The 18,768-nt window shown below is 43.6% G+C and overlaps 2 protein-coding genes across 20 annotated transcripts in view; one reads left to right on the top strand and one right to left on the bottom strand.

Annotated features, from left to right (window-relative positions):
* The window catches only part of tctn1 (tectonic family member 1), a 196,855-nt gene extending 189,795 nt beyond the window's left edge, over window positions 1-7,060 (top strand). For 8 of the 17 annotated variants that reach the window (XM_061285497.1, XM_061285398.1, XM_061285507.1 and 5 more), the window contains one exon: window positions 5,055-7,060. In XM_061285497.1, coding sequence (XP_061141481.1) covers window positions 5,055-6,076 — 1,022 coding nt within the window. In that variant the 3' untranslated portion in view covers window positions 6,077-7,060. The remainder of the gene's footprint in view (window positions 1-5,054) is intronic. The other 9 variants (XR_009715187.1, XR_009715205.1, XM_061285411.1 and 6 more) reach the window with 9 other exon arrangements.
* Window positions 1-18,768, bottom strand: part of hvcn1 (hydrogen voltage-gated channel 1) — a 63,489-nt gene that overhangs the window by 8,959 nt on the left and 35,762 nt on the right. For all 3 annotated transcript variants that reach the window (XM_061285678.1, XM_061285687.1, XM_061285668.1), the window contains 2 exons: window positions 10,208-10,439; window positions 7,776-7,888 (listed from right to left, as the gene is read on the bottom strand). In XM_061285678.1, the coding sequence (XP_061141662.1) occupies window positions 7,776-7,888; window positions 10,208-10,439 (345 nt within the window). The remainder of the gene's footprint in view (window positions 1-7,775; window positions 7,889-10,207; window positions 10,440-18,768) is intronic.

Raw genomic sequence — 18,768 nt, 5'->3', positions numbered from 1 at the left:
GCTCTTTATTTAACAAAACAAGCTTCCAGGCGTGTGGCGGCGTGGACTTCCATCCACGGAGGTGAAAGAGAGCTCCGTAGAGTAGGACCGGCGTGCGTAAAAGCCATGTCCGAGCCCCATGCACCGTCCCCGGACAGCCACCCGGCCGAGCGCCGGCCCCCGACTTCTATCCACGGAGGTAAAAGAGAGCTCCGTAGAGTAGGACCGGGTGTGCGTAAAAGCTATAATAGTTTTTTAAACCTTCTGTGTCACTCCAAATCCTTAAATCCTTCAAACTCTTCGTCCTGCGTGCCACTTAGAAACAAAGCCGCTAATAATGTTGGTAGTACGTAGGGCCCTTTGTCATCTTTGTTATCCCGTGATCAATCTTTGTCCTTTTTGTAAACAAGCACCGCGCCATGCCGCGTCGCGGTGCTGACGTCACTCGAAATTCAAATTACAGTAATCGCTTGCTACGTCGCGGTTCGTTTATCGCGGTTTCACTTATTTTTTTTTTTTGAAAATGTTTGAAAAAAAACACATAAGTCGCTCCTTATTATAAGTCGCCCCCCTACCCAAACTATGAAAAAAAACATGACTTATAGTCCGAAAATTACGGTACTTTGTTTTACTTAAATTTAGTGAAAGTTTATTTGTGTCAAACCAACTCTGTAATTTTTTCATTTGAATACCCACAGTATCCAGTAGTTGATTCAGGTCATCCCCACTGCAAAGCAGGTTTGTGTCATCTGCAAAAACCTCGCACATATCATTGACATACAAAATAAATAACAAGGGGCTTAATATTGAGCCCTAAGGAACCCCACACTTTACCTGCTTTAGTTTTTATTTACAGTCCATAAGTTGCACATATTGGTTCCTGTTGGATAAATAACTGTTTAACCAAGAGAGTGACATACCTTGTATCCCATATCGTTCAAGTTTTGTTAACAATATTTCATAATTTACAGTATCAAAAGCTTTCTTAAAATCCAAGAAAACACCTACAACATATTGTTTATTTTCAATAGCTGTTGTTATTTCAGCTACAAAATCTAACAAAGCTAGTGCGGTGGTCCTATTTTTTCCGAAATCCATACTGTTGGTCACACAGAATATTTTGTTTTGTCATAAAATTATCAAGCCTTTTATAAAATGTTTAATATTGGCCTGTAATTTAGCCTGTGTTTGTCCCCAGCTTTATATATCGGAATAATTTTAGCAGTTTTCATTTCACTCGGAAAAACACCAGTTGTCAAAGATTGGTTGTAGATATATGTAAGGGGTTTCACCACACATTCAAACATATTTTTAAGAAGCGACATATCTATCCCATTCCAGTCAGTAGACTTTTTACCTTTAAATTTTCGAACAACTTCTATTATTTCCTTCTCATTCGTTCACCTTAGAACCATACTTACGGCTATGGGTACATCCTTAATTAGGTCACTTGTACTACCTTTTTTTGCTACTTCCTCTGCCAAAGTAGGCCCAATACCAACATAGTAATCATTAAACTCCTCTGCAATTATAGTAAGATCATTTATAGTTAAGTTATTACTGTTTAAAATATAAGAAGGATATCCTGGCTTTCCAGTTCTGTGTTTAATAACCTCATTTAACACTTTCCATGTAATTATTATGTTATTCTTGTTTTCCTCCAGTATTTTGCTATAGTAGTTCCTTTTACTGTTTCTCATTATTTTAATCAATTTATTTTTGTAGGTCATATTTTAATTCAGCTTCCTTTGTTCTTATCTTTAAGAAATCTTTGTACAATAGGTTTTTCTTCTTGCAAGCATTTAAGATTCCCTTTGTCAACCATGGTTTTTCCACTGAATTTTGTTTAACTGCTTTCTTTACAAGAGGACAGTTTTTATCATAAAGTTCGGATACAATGGACATGAGTGTTATAAGCTTCATTTACATCACCCACGTATACCTTTTTCCAGTCTTGTTTTAAAACATCATTTTTTAAATGAATTAACTGAATTACCAGAGTTCATTCTACACATTTTAAAAGTTATAGCATCCTTTTTTCTCTTTGTACAGTTCTGGATCACTGCAAACACTGGCAGGTGGTCGCTTGAATCATTTATTATCAGTCCAGTTTTTACTTTCTTTTCAATTACATTTGTAAATATATTATCAATTATTGTGGCACCGTGAGATGTGATTCTAGTCGGACGGGTTATTGTGGGGTAGAGGCTCAAACTGTACATTAAGTTTATAAATTCTGTTACGGGAGTCAGCTGAAGTGGGTTCAATAGATCTATATTATCTATATTATAATCGCCACAGACAGACTTTCGTATTGATTTTTCTTTCATACATTCCTGTTCACTAAATGTCTCAATACATGAACCATACACAGCTTACCAGAATGTTTTTAGATGATTCCATTTCTATTTCAACAGTAATACATTCCATGATATTATCTATTGCTTGAGACATACTTCTTACTATCTTATACTTATAGTTTTTATCTATGAATAGAACAACTCCTCCACATCTTTTTACCTTCCTATTTAATGTAGAACTCTCATACCCCTCTATGTCAATATTTTCAGACTGATCATCCTTTGACCAGGTTTCAGATATTGCAATTACAGTAAACGGGTTATTCATATCTTTTAAACATTGATTGATCTTAGAAATGTTTGCGTTCAAGCTCCTACTATTAAAATGTATACCGTTTTTTTCCGTGTATAGTGCGCCCCCATGTATAGTACGCACCCCTAAAAATGGCATGCTGATGCTGGAAAAAAGCTTGTACCCATGTATAATACGCACCCAATTTTTATGATTTTTTTTTAATTCTTTTTTTTTTTTTTTTTTTTAAGTCCCAATGATCGTCACACACGCAGGGAGGCAATGGGTCCCATTTTTATAGTCTTTGGTATAGTCTTAACTAGGCTGGATGTAATTTTTTTTGTTGGCGTTGATTTCTCCGACTGCCCATAAACGCACCACCGCGCACGGGAAAGAGGCGGCTCTGTATGGGAGAGACGTTGAAGAGGAATAAAAACACCCTTGGAAACCAAAACTTGCCCCTCGTCGTGACTCGGAGCCGCAACAAATGTTTCGGATTTGTGTAGGGTACATTGTGACAGACAGCAAACTAGCAGGTGATCGAGCGAGCGTCTGATACAAGAGCATTGCGGTCGTATGGAGCGTGTTTGAAGTGAACAGCAGAGACGAAAGGAACAAGGCAAAGTGTTGTGAAATAAAATATTACCTGTAATACGCATTTTGTTATTTGCTGATTGAAACTGCTAATTAAACTGTGAATTGAAACTAATAGGTGGAGAACTGAACTCTCGCTCTTTATATAGCTGACGTACGTGTCTTGCGCAACCGTTCTGCGCATCTGTAATGGCGGCCTCCGTATGACGTCCGGTCCGCGATGGAGATTAAAAAACAAACAATATTTGACAATAACACACCATCAAGGATTGCACCATCGCATCAAACGATGTGTCGTCAATTATGAATTTTACTAAGTGTGTTGGGCAGGATGGCTGAATGTGATGCGCGATTGACAACAAACAAGAAGAAAGGTGAGTTTTATTTCGGGGGAGATTTGTCATGTCTCGTCCCCAGTTTTGCTATGTGTCTAGGTTGCCATAGTTTCTGTTCGCGTCGCCCCTCTCTTCCTGTGTCACCTCAATCGATGTAACGTGTTTTGTATTTAAGTTCTGTCTGCCCCTCGCTCACCGTTGGATCATTGCATGTGTTACTGTCATTCTGTTCCTGTCTTTGGTAATGTCACCCTGTCTTTTTGTTCCACGACTTTGTCGGTCAGTCCTGTTGTTGGTTTTGTTGTACCATGACTTTATTTAAAAAAAAAAAAAAAAAAAAAATTAAAAAAAAAAAAATAATTTTTTTTTTCTTTGTACCCATGTATAATACGCACCCCAGATTTTAGGACAATAAATTGGTAAAATATTGCGCACTATACACGGAAAAAAACGGTAATTGATATTGCTCTATTTGATGTTACATTCTTGTTAAATTGCTCTACAGTATAGAATTTATAATTCCTTTGAGTGAAGTTATTCACAGGATCAATATTGTTCTCTGTCATATCCCTTATGTTCAGTGAAATCAAATGTTTTCAAATCAAGTTCTTCATTTTCAGTTATCAGTGCTTGTTTGTTAAACACACCAGTTGGAGAAGAAAGGCATTTGTCAATACTGTTCATGGTGGGTTTAAAATTTCACCAAGTTTTTACCTTCCATGATTTAAGAGCACCACAACCTTAGGTTCAACAGAATGATGTACAGATTACTGGTCTCCTTCGTACCTCTTAAGTTGCTCTATGGCACTGATGCAGAAACCATGAGAACTTTCTGCTGCCCTAACAGGTTTGATGAACATCTTACAACTAGCAGTCCAAGTGGACTGTATTTTACCATTTTTCTTAAGAGCTCTTGCTTTCTTAGCTATTTTACCATTTTTCTTGGTGAGGTGTTCATTAATGTATACGTTCGTGCCTTTTAGTTTTCTACCTTTTTTGAACAGATCTATCTTATTTTTCCTATTTGTAAACCAGATAATTATAGATGGTATGATAGGCTAAGTCCATGTACCCTCAAGTATTGGCTGCTGCTTGACTAATATTTTATATATGTCAATACATTTGAGTCATTTTGTACAATAAATACATTTATTTGTGTGCTTATTGTTGACTCATACTTGAATCCTAAACTGAAATTCCATTGTACACAACAAGAACAGCTATTTTTTTTTGAGCTGCCATGTAACCTGTTATGGGGCAGAGGCCATATTACATTTTTTTTGTGGACAGTATTATTGTGTATCAATGTTTCAAGGTTTACCAATGACCAGGTCAATTGCTTAGAGGGTTAAACTTGGTAAGAGACTCCCAAATCTGAAATTTGACCCTTTCAGATGGCTTGTAAAAAAAATGCAAGGATTCAAGTAGAGACCCTTTAGCACTTGGGGGTTACTTGGGGTTGTTGCCATTAAGAAAATACATAAACCAGCTGCCTCACCCCCTTAAGTGGAATGAAATCCTTTTTTTTATCCACATTTATTTTATCCTGGGAAGCCAGAAGGTGTTACGGGGAGAACCTGAAGAGACACCTCTCTGCCAATCCTGATCCCTCAACAGTGTGGAAAGGTCTGCAGAGCATCACGGGCTACAAGAAACAAACCCCCCGTCCTGTGGAGAGCCCAAGGCTTGCTAACCAGCTAAACAGGTTCTACTGCAGGTTTGATCGGTCCTCCCACACAATGGGACTTCCTGCAGCACAATCTAAATACTCGCCTCTCCCCACAACTGCTCTGTCCACACCTCTATCATCGCTGTCACCCAGTCTCTCTCTTGCAGAGGCCACGCCCGCACTCCAGATCCGCGAGGAGGAAGTGCCCCAGATGTTCCGGAGACAAAAGACCAGGAAGGCACCGGGCCCAGACGGCGTGTCACCTTCCTGCTTGAAAGTCTGCGCTGAGCAGCTGGCGCCCACCTTTGCACGGATCTTCAACCGTTCTCTGGAGCTGTGTGAGGTGCCCTCGTGCTTCAAGAGCTCCACCATTGTTCCAGTGGCCAAGAAGCCCGCCATCACAGGTTTGAATGACTATAGACCTGTCGCACTGACATCTGTGGTCACGAAATCTTTCGAGAGGTTAGTGCTGAAGGATGTCACGGGCCCCCTGCTTGACCCCCTCCAGTGTGCCTACCGGGCAAACAGGTCAGTGGATGATGCGGTCAACAGGGGACTGCACTACATCCTCCACCACCTGGACACCCCAGGAATGTACACCAGGATCCTGTTCGTGGACTTCAGCTTGGCGTTCAACACCATCGCTCCTGACATCCTCCAACAGAAGCTCATCCAGCTTGCAGTGCCTGCCTCCACCTGTCAGTGGATCACCAGCTTCCTGACCAACAGGAGACAGCGTGTGAGGCTGGGGGGCATCACATCTGACACCCGGACCACCAATATTGGAGCCCCTCAAGGGTGCGTCCTCTCCCCAATGCTCTTCTCTCTCTACACCAATGATTTCTCCTCAGGTGACTCTCCTGTGAAGCTCCTGAAGTATGCAGACGAACCACTCTCATCGGACTGATCCAGGACGGTGATAAGACTGCGTACAGACAGGAGGTGGAGCGGCTGGTCCACTGGTGCAGCCAAAACCACCTGGAGCTGAACCCGCTCAAGACCGTGGAGATGACAGTGGACTTCAGGCGAGACCCTTCACCACTTTTACCCCTCACTATCCGCAGTAATACTATTCTCTCCACAGACACCTTCAAGTTCCTGGGAACCACAATCTCTCGGGACCTGAAATGGACCGGCCACATAGACTCTGTCTGGAAGAAGGCCCAGCAGAGGCTGTACTTCCTGAGACAGCTCAAGAAGTTCAACCTGCCGCGAGAGCTTCTGAAGACCTTCTACACTGCCATCATCCAGTCTGTCCTCTGCACCTCCATCACTGTCTGGTTTGGATCGGCCTCCAAACAAGACAAGCACAGACTGCAACGGACAATCAGGACTGCAGAAAAGATCATTGGAATCAACCTCCCATCTATCCAAGACTTGTACCTGTCCAGGACCAGAAAATGTGCAAGGAACATCTCTACAGACCCTTCTCACCCAGGTTGCAGTCTGTTTGAACTACTCCCCTCCGGACGGCGTTATAGAGCTCGGTACGCCAAAACCAGCTGCTCTGATGAACTCACACCACTCTTAGAGTCTCAGAGTCATTACTGTGCAATAACATCCTGCTCTCTACACCTTTTTTTAATTTGTCTACACTGTTTGTACTATGTGTCCTCTCTGCATCCATTGCAGCCCGGTCATCCTGGAAGAGGGACCTTCCCATCTGTGGTCTCTTCTCAAGGTTTCTCATTTCCCCTAGCTGGAGTTTTGAGTTTTTCCTTGCCCTTTTGGGACTTTAAGATCAGGGGATGTTTGAGAATATTTGCCATTTTTCACATGTCCTGAGTGTTGTTAGTCACCTAAATGTTGGACAGAGGGTGTGATTTACCGGAGTCAAATTCCTTGTTTGGCACGCTCAAACATGGCAAATAAAAAACTCTTGAATCTTGAATCTTGAGTAGAGAGGACAAAACTTCCAGCGATTAAAAACTTGAATCTTGAATTTGGGTAATGGCCTAGAAATTAAAGATGCGGAATTGTGTCGTATTTACCAATATTTATGGTCCTGCGTGCGTGCATACAGTGTTCCCTCGTTTATCATGGGGGTTACGTTCCGAAATTGTCCGCAATAAGTGAACTTTGCAAATTAGATATTGACTCTTTTATTAATATATAATTTTTGTTTTGGGGAAGGATAACACCTCTATTTACACCATTACAACCCTCCCCCAGCCTCCCACACAGTTTCTAATAAATTCACGTATCAAATGCAAAAGGAAGCACAAATTATAACACACACGCACACACACATGCAAGCATATGCGCACTCACGCATATGCGCACTCACACACGCGCACGCACCCACGCGCACACACACGCACACACACACACACAGGTTTGTTAGAGAGAAGAGCTGACAGTGTCCGATTAACTTTGGTTGATGGTCCCCTGAAGTGAGAACTTTTCATTTTAGTTATTTCATACTTAGAATTTCACAACGAAACACACAAATTAGCAATGGTATTTAGGATTTTAGTGAACAATGACAATCTTACATCATGCACAACTTGCCCACCAAGAGCCCACACAACCATGCATTACATGCATTTTGGTGCCTACTATTTGGACTCTTATTCGGGACTTAAGAGTAAGCAGTGAATACTTACTAGTTTATCAATCTGCTGTTGTAGTTTGGTGATTCTTTCTACGAGACGGTCATAGCTCCCTTTCAGCTTATGCATCTTCTGGTCTGCACGGGTTTTTACTGACACTAGGATCCCTGCAATAGATTTAATCATCACATAAATAATAAGATATACCGTATTATTATATAGTATTTTGTTGTTATTAAAATCAAGATAGGTCCATTACAGTTCTTCAACATAATGTTGCAGCTGCCAAGAGCAAGGTTAACTAAAATACATTTGTGTTGCCCCGGCAGGGCAGACTGGGACTCTTTTTTAGCCCTTGAGTTTCAAGGATTTTATATTATTATTATTATTAATGCAGTAGAATGATATCACCGCTTTTCTATAGAAGTTTTATCCTTATTAATGTATCAATCCGAAATAGTTCAACATTCGCTTTGGGAATATTTTATTTGAATTATGAGGGCATAAATAGTTAAAAGGTCAAAACAAAAACAAAAATGGACCAAAAGGCAAGTGGACCGTATTTTTGGCACCAAAAGGCGCACTGGATTATAAGGTTTTTTTAAGGTAAGACCTGGTCGATTTGCATGAATAAAGGAATACAATGGCTATGATCAAATTGACTGCAAGTTATGACATCAACCTGGGAATAAATTATGAAATGACACAAATGAAGCTATTGACCCAGACAGTCATTACCGCATTTTTCGCACCATAAAGCGCACTGGATTATAAAGCGCACCCTTATTGAATTTTTAATTTTAGAAATTATTTCATATATAGGGCGCACCAGATTAAAAGGCGGGTAAAATAGAAGCTATACTGCAACAAACTGAGGTTGACTAGGGTTTAGCCAATAACCAATGAGCCCTCTGTAAACAATCACGTTTCTCAAACCATCTCCTATAAAATGATCGTAACTGACTAAAGTTCGATCTAACACATTGGTACTGCTTACTTATGTTTCCCTTCCATATCGATCCGTAAATTTACCCAAAACATTAACGGAGCAGCCTATTTTGAGATGAAATAGCCTCGTGCGTATAGCAGCTATGATTATAGCATTAGCCACTCGCAAACTCCCACGTGCCTCAGCAAAGTGTCGTGGCAGCCCCCTGTAAACAATGAATAAAGTTCAATCTATCATAGCTATCAAACATTTTTTTTTCACCATTGAAATCTGATGTGTTTTCAAAGTGTTGCTTTAATTTTTTGAGCAGTGTATACAGTAGAGCCTCTGTTTTCAAACGTCCCAGTTCTCGAACAAATCAGTATTCGAACAAAAAATTCTAGATGTTTTCGCTTTAGATGTCGGATGAAATTTCGGTTGTCGAACCTCGCAAGATGAGCCGAGAGGACCCGCTGCCAACTGAGTCCGTTCGTTGTTACATTCTCGTTACTCTGAGGATTGCATCGACTCTAATCATGCCTCCAAAGGAAGCAAGTGAGAGCAGTAAAGCTGATCATGGCGAAAAGAGGAAAGAAGTGCGCAAAACGGTTGAACTTAAAAAAAGAATTGATCGTAAAATATGAGCCCGGTGTGCGTGTGTTAGAGTTGGCGCGGGAGTTTTGATTGATTGATTGATTGATTGGTTGAATGAATATTTATTGATCCCCAGGGATGGGGAAATTCAGGCCCCATGGCAAAACCGACAATAAGCTCGATCCTGAAAAACAAAGACGCTCTAAGGGAAGTGATGTTGCGAGAGGGGCGACTGTGCTTACCTTTTTGAAATTAAGAAAACATTTTTGCTGTTTTCTTTCACGTAATCTTTGAAATGTTGTCTTTCATTGGTAAAAATAAAAAAAAATGTTTTGATGTGCTTTTTTTTCCCTCACAATTTAAAAGGATATCTTTTACTATTAGAATGAAACACACAAGCTAGTTGCTACAGATACGGCAATACATTCCCCAGCCTAGCCTACTCTATTAATTCAGTTTAGTATTTATATTTATTTATTTATACATTACCTACTCACTTATTTATGCAGTTTATGGTGTAAATAATGAAAAAATGGTTTATAAAAAAAAAAAGCGGGTTTTTTGGCTTGGAACGGATTGATTTTTTTTCCATTATTTGTAATGGGAAAACATGATTCAGAATTTGACCGATTTACCTCTCGAACAGCCTTCTGTAACGGATTGTGGTCGAAAACTGAGGCTCCACTGTATATATATATATATATATATATATATATATATATTGGCCCTAGCCCCCCCCCCCCCAGTTAGGCATGCAGCCCCCAGACCGCGGCTACTTTTCAGTGTTTTTTTTTTCATTTGCAGTTCTCATCCCTGAGATTATGATTGCAATAAGGGAAAAGAAACCAAGATTATATACAGTACCTTTCAAATATTTGTTTAGTAGTTTGTGTTGCTGTACCTGTCATGCTACTCAAGTTCTTCCATCTTACATTCAATATTTCTACATCACTGTTTTACTCACCATTGATGATTCTAGCCACCCTCCAGAGACGCAGCAGGATAAGTAGACCCATTCCATCAAATACGTCATCATGGAAGATGAAGACTATGTCCAGCACAAAAGACAGCATCACCACCAACGCATCAAACACCTCGAACTTATGTTGGAAGAACTCAAGGTGATATGCGAACAGTTTGCCGGCTATCTCCACCATGAAGAATGTAAGAAGTGCCAGGCTTAGGTAGTGAAACACCTGCCAAAGTGAGTATTTGATAACAATTAATTATTGTCTGGATACTAGTAGAGTTTAGGTACAGTGAGAAAAATAATCATTTGATCTGTGAATCTTGTAAGTGTGCCGACTTTGAAATAAATGAAACATTTATACTTTTATGGTCCTGTATGATACATATATATCTTAATAGGGAGTCAGATTCTGAAATATAAACTTGGGGGGCTTTAGGGAAGTTACAAATTAGAGTCAGAAGGGACGCACTCAACTTTAAAGATCTTATCTATTTTCTTTATAATTTAAGGCTCTTGCATGACAACTCAAAGGTTCACTAAGGTCTGGGTAAGTCACTGTTTTGCATTTGATTCTTCTTGACCCACTCTTGCGTTGCCTTGGCCATTTATTTTTCCTATCTATGGAGTTGGATTGGTATCAAAGGTTTTGTACTTGAATTAATTCTCTCTCTCTCTCACACTCTCTCTCACGCTCTCTCTCACGCTCTCTCTCACGCTCTCTCTCACGCTCTCTCTCACACTCTCTCTCACACGCTCTCTCACACGCTCTCTCACTCGCACGCTCTCTCACTCGCACGCTCTCTCACTCGCACGCTCTCTCACTCGCACGCTCTCTCACTCGCACGCTCTCTCACTCGCACGCTCTCTCACTCGCACGCTCTCTCACTCGCACGCTCTCTCACTCGCACGCTCTCTCACTCGCACGCTCTCTCACTCGCACGCTCTCTCACTCGCACGCTCTCTCACTCTCACACCCTCACACCCTCACACCCTCACACCCTCACACCCTCACCCTCACACCCTCACACCCTCACACCCTCACACCCTCACACCCACACCCTCACACCCTCACACCCACAACCTCAGACCCTCACACCCTCACACCCACAACCTCAGACCCTCACACCCTCAGACCCTCACACCCTCACACCCTCACACCCTCACACCCTCGCGCGCGCACACACACACACACACACACACACACACACACACTCACACACACACACTCACACACACACACTCACACACACACACTCACACACACACACTCACACACACACACTCACACACACACACTCACACACACACACTCACACACACACACTCACACACACACACTCACACACACACACACTCACACACACACACTCTCACACTCACACTCACACTCACACTCACACTCACACTCACACTCACACTCACACTCACACTCACACTCACACTCACACTCACACTCACTCACTCACTCACTCACTCACTACCTACCTACCTACCTACCTACCTACCTACCTACCTACCCACCCACCCCTAGTGCTGATCGTTGCCACCTGTGCCCTTGTTACCGGCTGATTAGGAGGTGTATTTAAATCCCTACAAGCCTGCGTTGGTTTGTCTGCTTCGATACACGTATTCCTGCCACCTGGTTCTGTTATGCTACCTGATTCCCGTTTGCCTGATCCGTTGTGTAGCGTGATGCCTTTTCCCTAATTCGCTGTGTAGCAAAAACCTGTTTCTAGATCTGCTCTGGACTCTGTTTGGCTCGACCTTCTGCCTGTCCGCGACCACGAGCTTGCCATGCCCGTCTGCTTCGATGAGGCACAATACGCGCTCGCTGAGCGGCTCGTCAGCTTGCCTCGTCGTCCTGCTCTGCTGGCATTCCAGCCCTCCTTGTCTCCTTTCATCTTTCCCCAAATAAAGAGTCCCTGTTGCATTTGGTTGTCCTGCCTCGTTCATGACAAAACGAAGCGCAAATCAGAGATGCTGCTGATTCTGCTGACGCGAAGTGGAAGAGTGGATAAATAGCCTGACTGCGGGAGGCTGAGATAAAGCGCGGTTAGAACTGCTCTTACAGCTCTTTTCTCCGGGAATTCACGTTTCCTCCCACATTCCAAAAACATGCATGGTAGGCAATCCAAATTGCCCGTAGGTATGAGTGCTAGTGTGGATTGTTGTCCGTCTGTATGCCCTGCGATTGGCTGGCAACCGGTTCAGGGTGTCCCCCGTCTCCTGCCTAATGACTGCTGGGATAAGCTGCAGCATGTGGGGATAAGCGGTACAGAAAATGAATGGATGGTGGCTTGGGGGGCGTGGAATCACGAGTGACAGCTGAGCAAAAAGGCTTGGAACCTCGTCTCGTAACGGTGCCTTCAGGGATCGCAGGAAGTAAAACAAATGTCTCAACATTGATGATATACGCCATAATAATGACATTGGCAGCTTTAGAATTGGTACCTGTGATACACTTCTACTTTAAATCCCATTTTTAACGGTACTGAGCACCAATTGTGGTATGAGAGTGATAAATTACCGTAATTTTCGGACTATAAGTCGCTCCGGAGTACAAGTCGCATCAACCATAAAATGCCCATAAAAAGTGAAAAAAAACATATTTAAGTCGCTCCGGAGTATAAATCGCATTTTGAGGGGCAATTTATTCGACAGAATCCAACACCAAGAATAGTCATGAACGAGCAACAACAAGCTAAACGATAGGTATGCTAACGTGACATAAACACAAACTAAGAGCTGAGAACGGGCCTGACGTAAAAATCAGAGTTATCAAAAAAACTATTACATAAATAACACGTTAATAAAACCATCTGTGTCACTCCAATTCATTAAATCCATCGATCGTCCTTTGTCAACAATGCGTGCGCGCCGCTGACGGCGCTTGCACTTCAAAATATTCCACAGGCCCATATACCGTAATTTTCTACGTATGTATAATACATGCATGTCCAGCTCAGTAGCCTGGTGGTAGAGTGTCCGCCCTGAGGCTGGAAGGTTGTGGGTTCAAACCCCGGCCGGGTCATACCAAAGACTATAAAAATGGGATATTTTGCCTCCCTGCTTGGCACTCAGCATTAAGGGTTGAAATTGGGGGGTTAGATCACCAAATGATTCTCGAGCGCGGCACCGCTGCTGCTCACTGCTCCCCTCTCCCCAAGGGGATGGATCAAAATCACAAGGGGATGGGTTAAATGCTGAGGACAAATTTCACCACACCCAGATGTGTGTATGACGATCATTGGGACTTTAACTTTAACTTTAATACGCACCCTAAAAATGGCATGTCGATGCTGGAAAAAAGCCTGTACCCATGTATAATACGCACCCAAATTTTGACTCTTACTTAAGTCCGGAAACGTAAAATTATTTCAGAAAAAAGATCATCTTTGGGAACAACCGGATGTTATTCTGCCGGTCAGTATCACTGCGCATGCGCTAGCTAACTCGATAGCGAAGAAATTTTTCGGATTTGTGTAAGGTACATTGTGACAGCAAACGAGCAGGTGATCGAGCAAGCGTCTGATACGAGAGCATTGTGTTCGTATGGAGCGTGTTTGAAGTGAACAGCAGAGAAGAAAGGAACAAGGCAAAGTGTTGTGAAATAAAATATTACCGTTTTTTTTTTCGTGTATAGTGCGCCCCCATGTATAATACGCACCCTAAAAATGGCATGCTGATGCTGGAAAAAAGCCTGTACCCATGTATAATACGCACCCAATTTTTATGTTTTTTTTTTTTCTTTTTTTTTTTCTAAGTCCCAATGATCGTCACACACGCAGGGAGGCAATGGGTCCCATTTTTATAGTCTTTGGTATCGTCTTAACTAGGCTGGATGTAATTTTTTTTGTTGGCGTTGATTTCTCCGACTGCCCGTAAACGCACCACCGCGCTCCGTGCGCGCATGTGAAAAATGCGTGCGGACGTGAAAAAGGCGGCTCTGTATGGGAGAGACGTTAAAGAGGAATAAAAACACCCTTGGAAACCAAAACTTGCCCCTCGTCGTGACTCGGAGCCGCAACAAACGTTTCGGATTTGTGTAGGGTACATTGTGACAGACAGCAAACGAGCAGGTGATCGAGCAAGCGTCTGATACGAGAGCATTACGGTCGTGCGGAGCGTGTTTGAAGTGAACAGCAGAGACGAAAGGAACAAGGCAAAGTGTTGTGAAATAAAATATTACCTGTAATACGCATTTTGTTATTTGCTGATTGAAACTGCAAATTAAACTGTGAATTGAAACTAATAGGTGGAGAACTGAATTCTCGCTCTTTATATAGCTGACGTGTCTTGCGCATCCGTTCTGCGCATCTGTAATGGCGGCCTCCGACTACGTCCGGTCCGCGATGGAGATTAAAAAACAAACAATATTTGACAATAACACACCATCAAGGATTGCACCATTGCATCAAACACTGTGTCGTCAATTATGAATTTTACTAAGTGTGTTGGGCAGGATGGCTGAATGCGATGCGCGATTGACAACAAACAAGAAGAAAGGTGATTTCAAGTTTTATTTCGAGGGAGATTTGTCATGTCTCGTCCCCAGTTTTGCTATGTGTCTAGGTTGCCATAGTTTCTGTTCGCGTCGCCCCTCTCTTCCTGTGTCACCTCAATCGATGTAACGTGTTTTGTATTTAAGTCCTGTCTGCCCCTCGCTCACCGTCGGATCATTGCATGTGTTACTGTCATGATGTCTGTTTGGTTTCTGTTCCTGTCTTTGGTAATGTCACCCTGTCTTTTTGTTCCACGACTTTGTCGGTCAGTCCTGTTGTTGGTTTTGTTGTACCATGACTTTCTTTAAAAAAAATAAAAAATAATAAAAAAATTAAAAATGTTTTGTACCCATGTATAATGCGCACCCCAGATTTTAGGACAATAAATTAGTTAAATTTTGCGCACTATACACGGAAAAAAACGGTACCTGTAATACGCATTTAGGTTGAGAACTGAACTCTCGCTCTTTATATAGCTGACGTGTCTTGCGCATCCGTTCTGCGCATCTGTGATGGCGGCCTCCGTATGATAGCCGGTTTGCGATGGAGATTAACAAACAAACAATATTTGACAATAACACACCATCAAGGATTGCACCATCGCATCAAACGATGTGTCGTCAATTATGAATTTTACTGACTAAGTGTGTTGGGCAGGATGGCTGAATGCGATGCGCGATTGACAACAAACAAGAAGAAAGGTGTGATTTCAAGTTTTCTTTCGAGGGAGATTTTCTTAAAAAAAAAAAAAAAAAAAAGAAAGAAAAATTGTACCCATGTATAATGCGCACGCCAGATTTTAGGACAATAAATTAGTTACATTTTGCGCATTATACATGGAAAAAAACGGTAGCTATTCCACAACGTCCAACTTACCAAAAATTCTAAATTTTCAATTTTGAAATTCATGCCAAATTGTCCAAAATTTGTTTTTTTCCCTTCCAATTTCTACATTTTTCAACCAATCCAACCCAATCCAACTTTCCATCGTTCATCTTTTGCCTACCTATTCCACACCTTCCCACTTACCGAAAATTAAACATTTTAAATTTTGAAATTCACACCAAATTTTGCAAAATTTAGTTTTTCCCTTCTAATTTTGAAATTTTTCAACCGATTTAACCCATTCCAACTTTATTCACATTGTTCACCTTAAGCTTATCATATTCACCCCCTTCACCCCCACTTCCACTATGCTTACACAATTCACCCCTTGACCCACACTTCCAGTGTGGCAGCCATCTCGGATTGACTCTGAAGTGCCCCCGAATGAACTCAGAATGAACCAGAAGTGCCCCAAATCAAGCCGGAAGTCACCCGAAATAAACCGGAAGTGACCTTTTAAAACCGGAAGTGACCCCAAATTAAAGATTAAAGATTAAAGTCCCAATGATCGTCACACACACACCTGGGTGTGGTGAAATTTGTCCTCTGCATTTAACCCATCCCCGTGTGATTTTAATCCATCCCCTGGGGGAGAGGGGAGCAGTGAGCAGCAGCGGTGCCGCGCTCGGGAATCAGTTGGTGATCTAACCCCCCAATTCCAACCCTTAATGCTGAGTGCCAAGCAGGGAGGCAATGGGTCCCATTTTTATAGTCTTTGGTATGACCCGGCCGGGGTTTGAACCCACAACCTTCCAGTCTCAGGGCGGACACTCTTCCACTAGGCCACTGAGCTGAACCGGAATTGACCTCAGGTAAACCAAAAGTGACCCCAAATAAACAGGAAGTGACCTCAGCTAAACCGAAAGTGCTCTAAAATAAATCAGAAGTGACCTAAATTAAACCAGAAGTGACAAAATGCAAACCGTAGGTGCCCCAAATCAAACCAGAAATGACCCAAATGAACCGGAAGTGACCTTTTCAAACCAGAAGTTACCTAAAATAAACCGGAAGTGCCCTGAATTTAACCAGATATGCCCCAAATAAACTGGAAGTGAATTTACTTCAACAAAAAGTGCCCTAAATAGCTAAATTTGCTCTAACTTTTACCATTTTTGTCTGATTCAACACGTTTCAACATTTTAACCCCAAAAGTGAACCTTCTGAACACGTATATTTTGTCTGAACACGTATATTTCGTTTTGTTCCAAATTTTAAAAAATGTTGTTTACCGGGGTCGGGTCGCGGGGGCAGCAGCTTTAGGAGGGACTCCCAGACTTCCCTCTCCCCAGCCACTTCATTCAGCTCAGGCCAGCTGAGAGACATAGTCTCTCCAGCGCGTCCTGGGTCATCCCCGGGGTCTCCTACCGGCGGGACATGCCCGGAACACCTCCCCAGGGAGGCGTCCAGGAGGCATCCTGATGAGATATCCGAGCCACCTCATCTGGCTCCTCTCAACATGGAGGAGCAGCGGCTCTACTTCAAGTCTCTCCCGGATGACCGAGCTTCTCACCTTATCTCTAAGGGAGAGCCCGGACACCCTGCGGAGGAAACTCATTTCGGTCGCTTGTATCCTGGATCTTGTTCTTTCGGTCACGACCCATAGCTCGTGACCATAGGTGAGGGTAGGAGCATAGATCGACCGGTAAATCGAGAGCTTTGCCTTTTGGCTCAGCTCTCTTCACCACAACAGACCGGTACAGAGTCCGCATTAGTGCCGACGCTGCACCAATCCGCCTGTCGATCTCGCGTTCCAACCTGCCCTCACTCGTGAACAAGACCCCAAGATACTTGAACTTATGAACAGAATCGGTGACAAAGGGCAGCCTTGGCGGACTCCAACCCTCACTGGGAACGAATCCAACTTACTGCCGGAAATGCGGACCAAACTCTGGCATCGGTGATACACGGACCGAACCGCCCTTATCAGTTGGCTCGGCACCCGGTACTCCTGAAGCACCCTCCACAGAACCTCCTGAGGGACACGAACGCCTTCTCCAAGTCTACAAAACACATGTGGACTGGTTGAGCGAACTCCCATGCCCCCTCGAGGATCCTGCCAAGGGTGTAGAGCTGGTCCACTGGTCCACTGTTCCACGGCCAGGACGAAAGCCATACTGCTCCTCTCGAATCCGAGGTTCGACCTCCCGACGGACCCTCCTCTCCAGCACCCCTGAATAGACCTTACCAGGGAGGTTGAGGAGTGTGATTCCCCTGTAATTGGAACACACCCTCCGGTCCCCCTTCTTAAAAAGGGGATCCACCACCCCGGTCTGCCAATCCAGAGGCACCGTCCCCAATGTCCATGCAATGTTGTAGAGGTGTGTCAGCTATGACAGCCCCACAACATCCAGAGTCTTTAAGAACTCCAGAAGGATCTCATCCACCCCCAGGGCCTTGCCACCGAGGAGTTTTTTAACTACTTCAGTGACTTCGACCCCAGAGATTGGAGAGTCCGCCTCAGAGTCCCCAGGCCCTGCTTCCGCAATGGAAGGCGTGTAGGTGGAATTGAGGAGGTCTTCGAAGTATTCTCCCCACCGACACACGACGTCCCGAGTCAAGGTCAGCAGCACGCCATCTCCACTGTAAACACTGTTGACCGTGCACTGCTTCCCCCTCCTGCGAAGGGCGGATGGTGGACCGGAATTTCCTCGAAGCCGTCCGGAAGTCATTCTCCATGGCCTCGCCAAACTCTTCCCACGCTCTGGTTTTTGCCGCAGCAACGCCGAATCCGCGTTCTGCTTAGCCATCCGGTACCTGTCAGCTACCTCCGGAGTCCCGCAGGCCAAAGTGGCCTGATAGGACTCCTTCTTCAGCTTGACGGCATCCTTTACCGCTGGTTTCCACCAGCGGGTTCGGGGATTGCCGCCACAACAGGCACCTTACGGCCACAGCTCCGGGCGGCTGCCTCAACAATGGAGGCGCGAAACATGGTCCACTCTGACTCAATGTCCCCCGCCTCCCCCGGGACGTGGGAAAAGCTCTGCCGGAGGTGGGAGTTGAAGCTCTTCCTGACAGGGGATTCTGCCAGATGTTCCAGAGCGTTTGGGTCTGCCAGGTCGGACCGACATCTTCCCCCACCATCAGAGCCAACCCACCACCAGGTGGTGATCAGTTGACAGGTCCACCCCTCTCTTCACCTGAGTGTCCAAAACATGCGGCCGCAAATCC

This window comes from Syngnathus typhle, linkage group LG1 (genome assembly GCF_033458585.1).
Source record: "Syngnathus typhle isolate RoL2023-S1 ecotype Sweden linkage group LG1, RoL_Styp_1.0, whole genome shotgun sequence".
Classification (NCBI taxonomy): domain Eukaryota; kingdom Metazoa; phylum Chordata; class Actinopteri; order Syngnathiformes; family Syngnathidae; genus Syngnathus; species Syngnathus typhle.
Note: the sequence above shows the minus strand (reverse complement) of the source record. Positions and strands in the feature narration are given on the sequence as shown.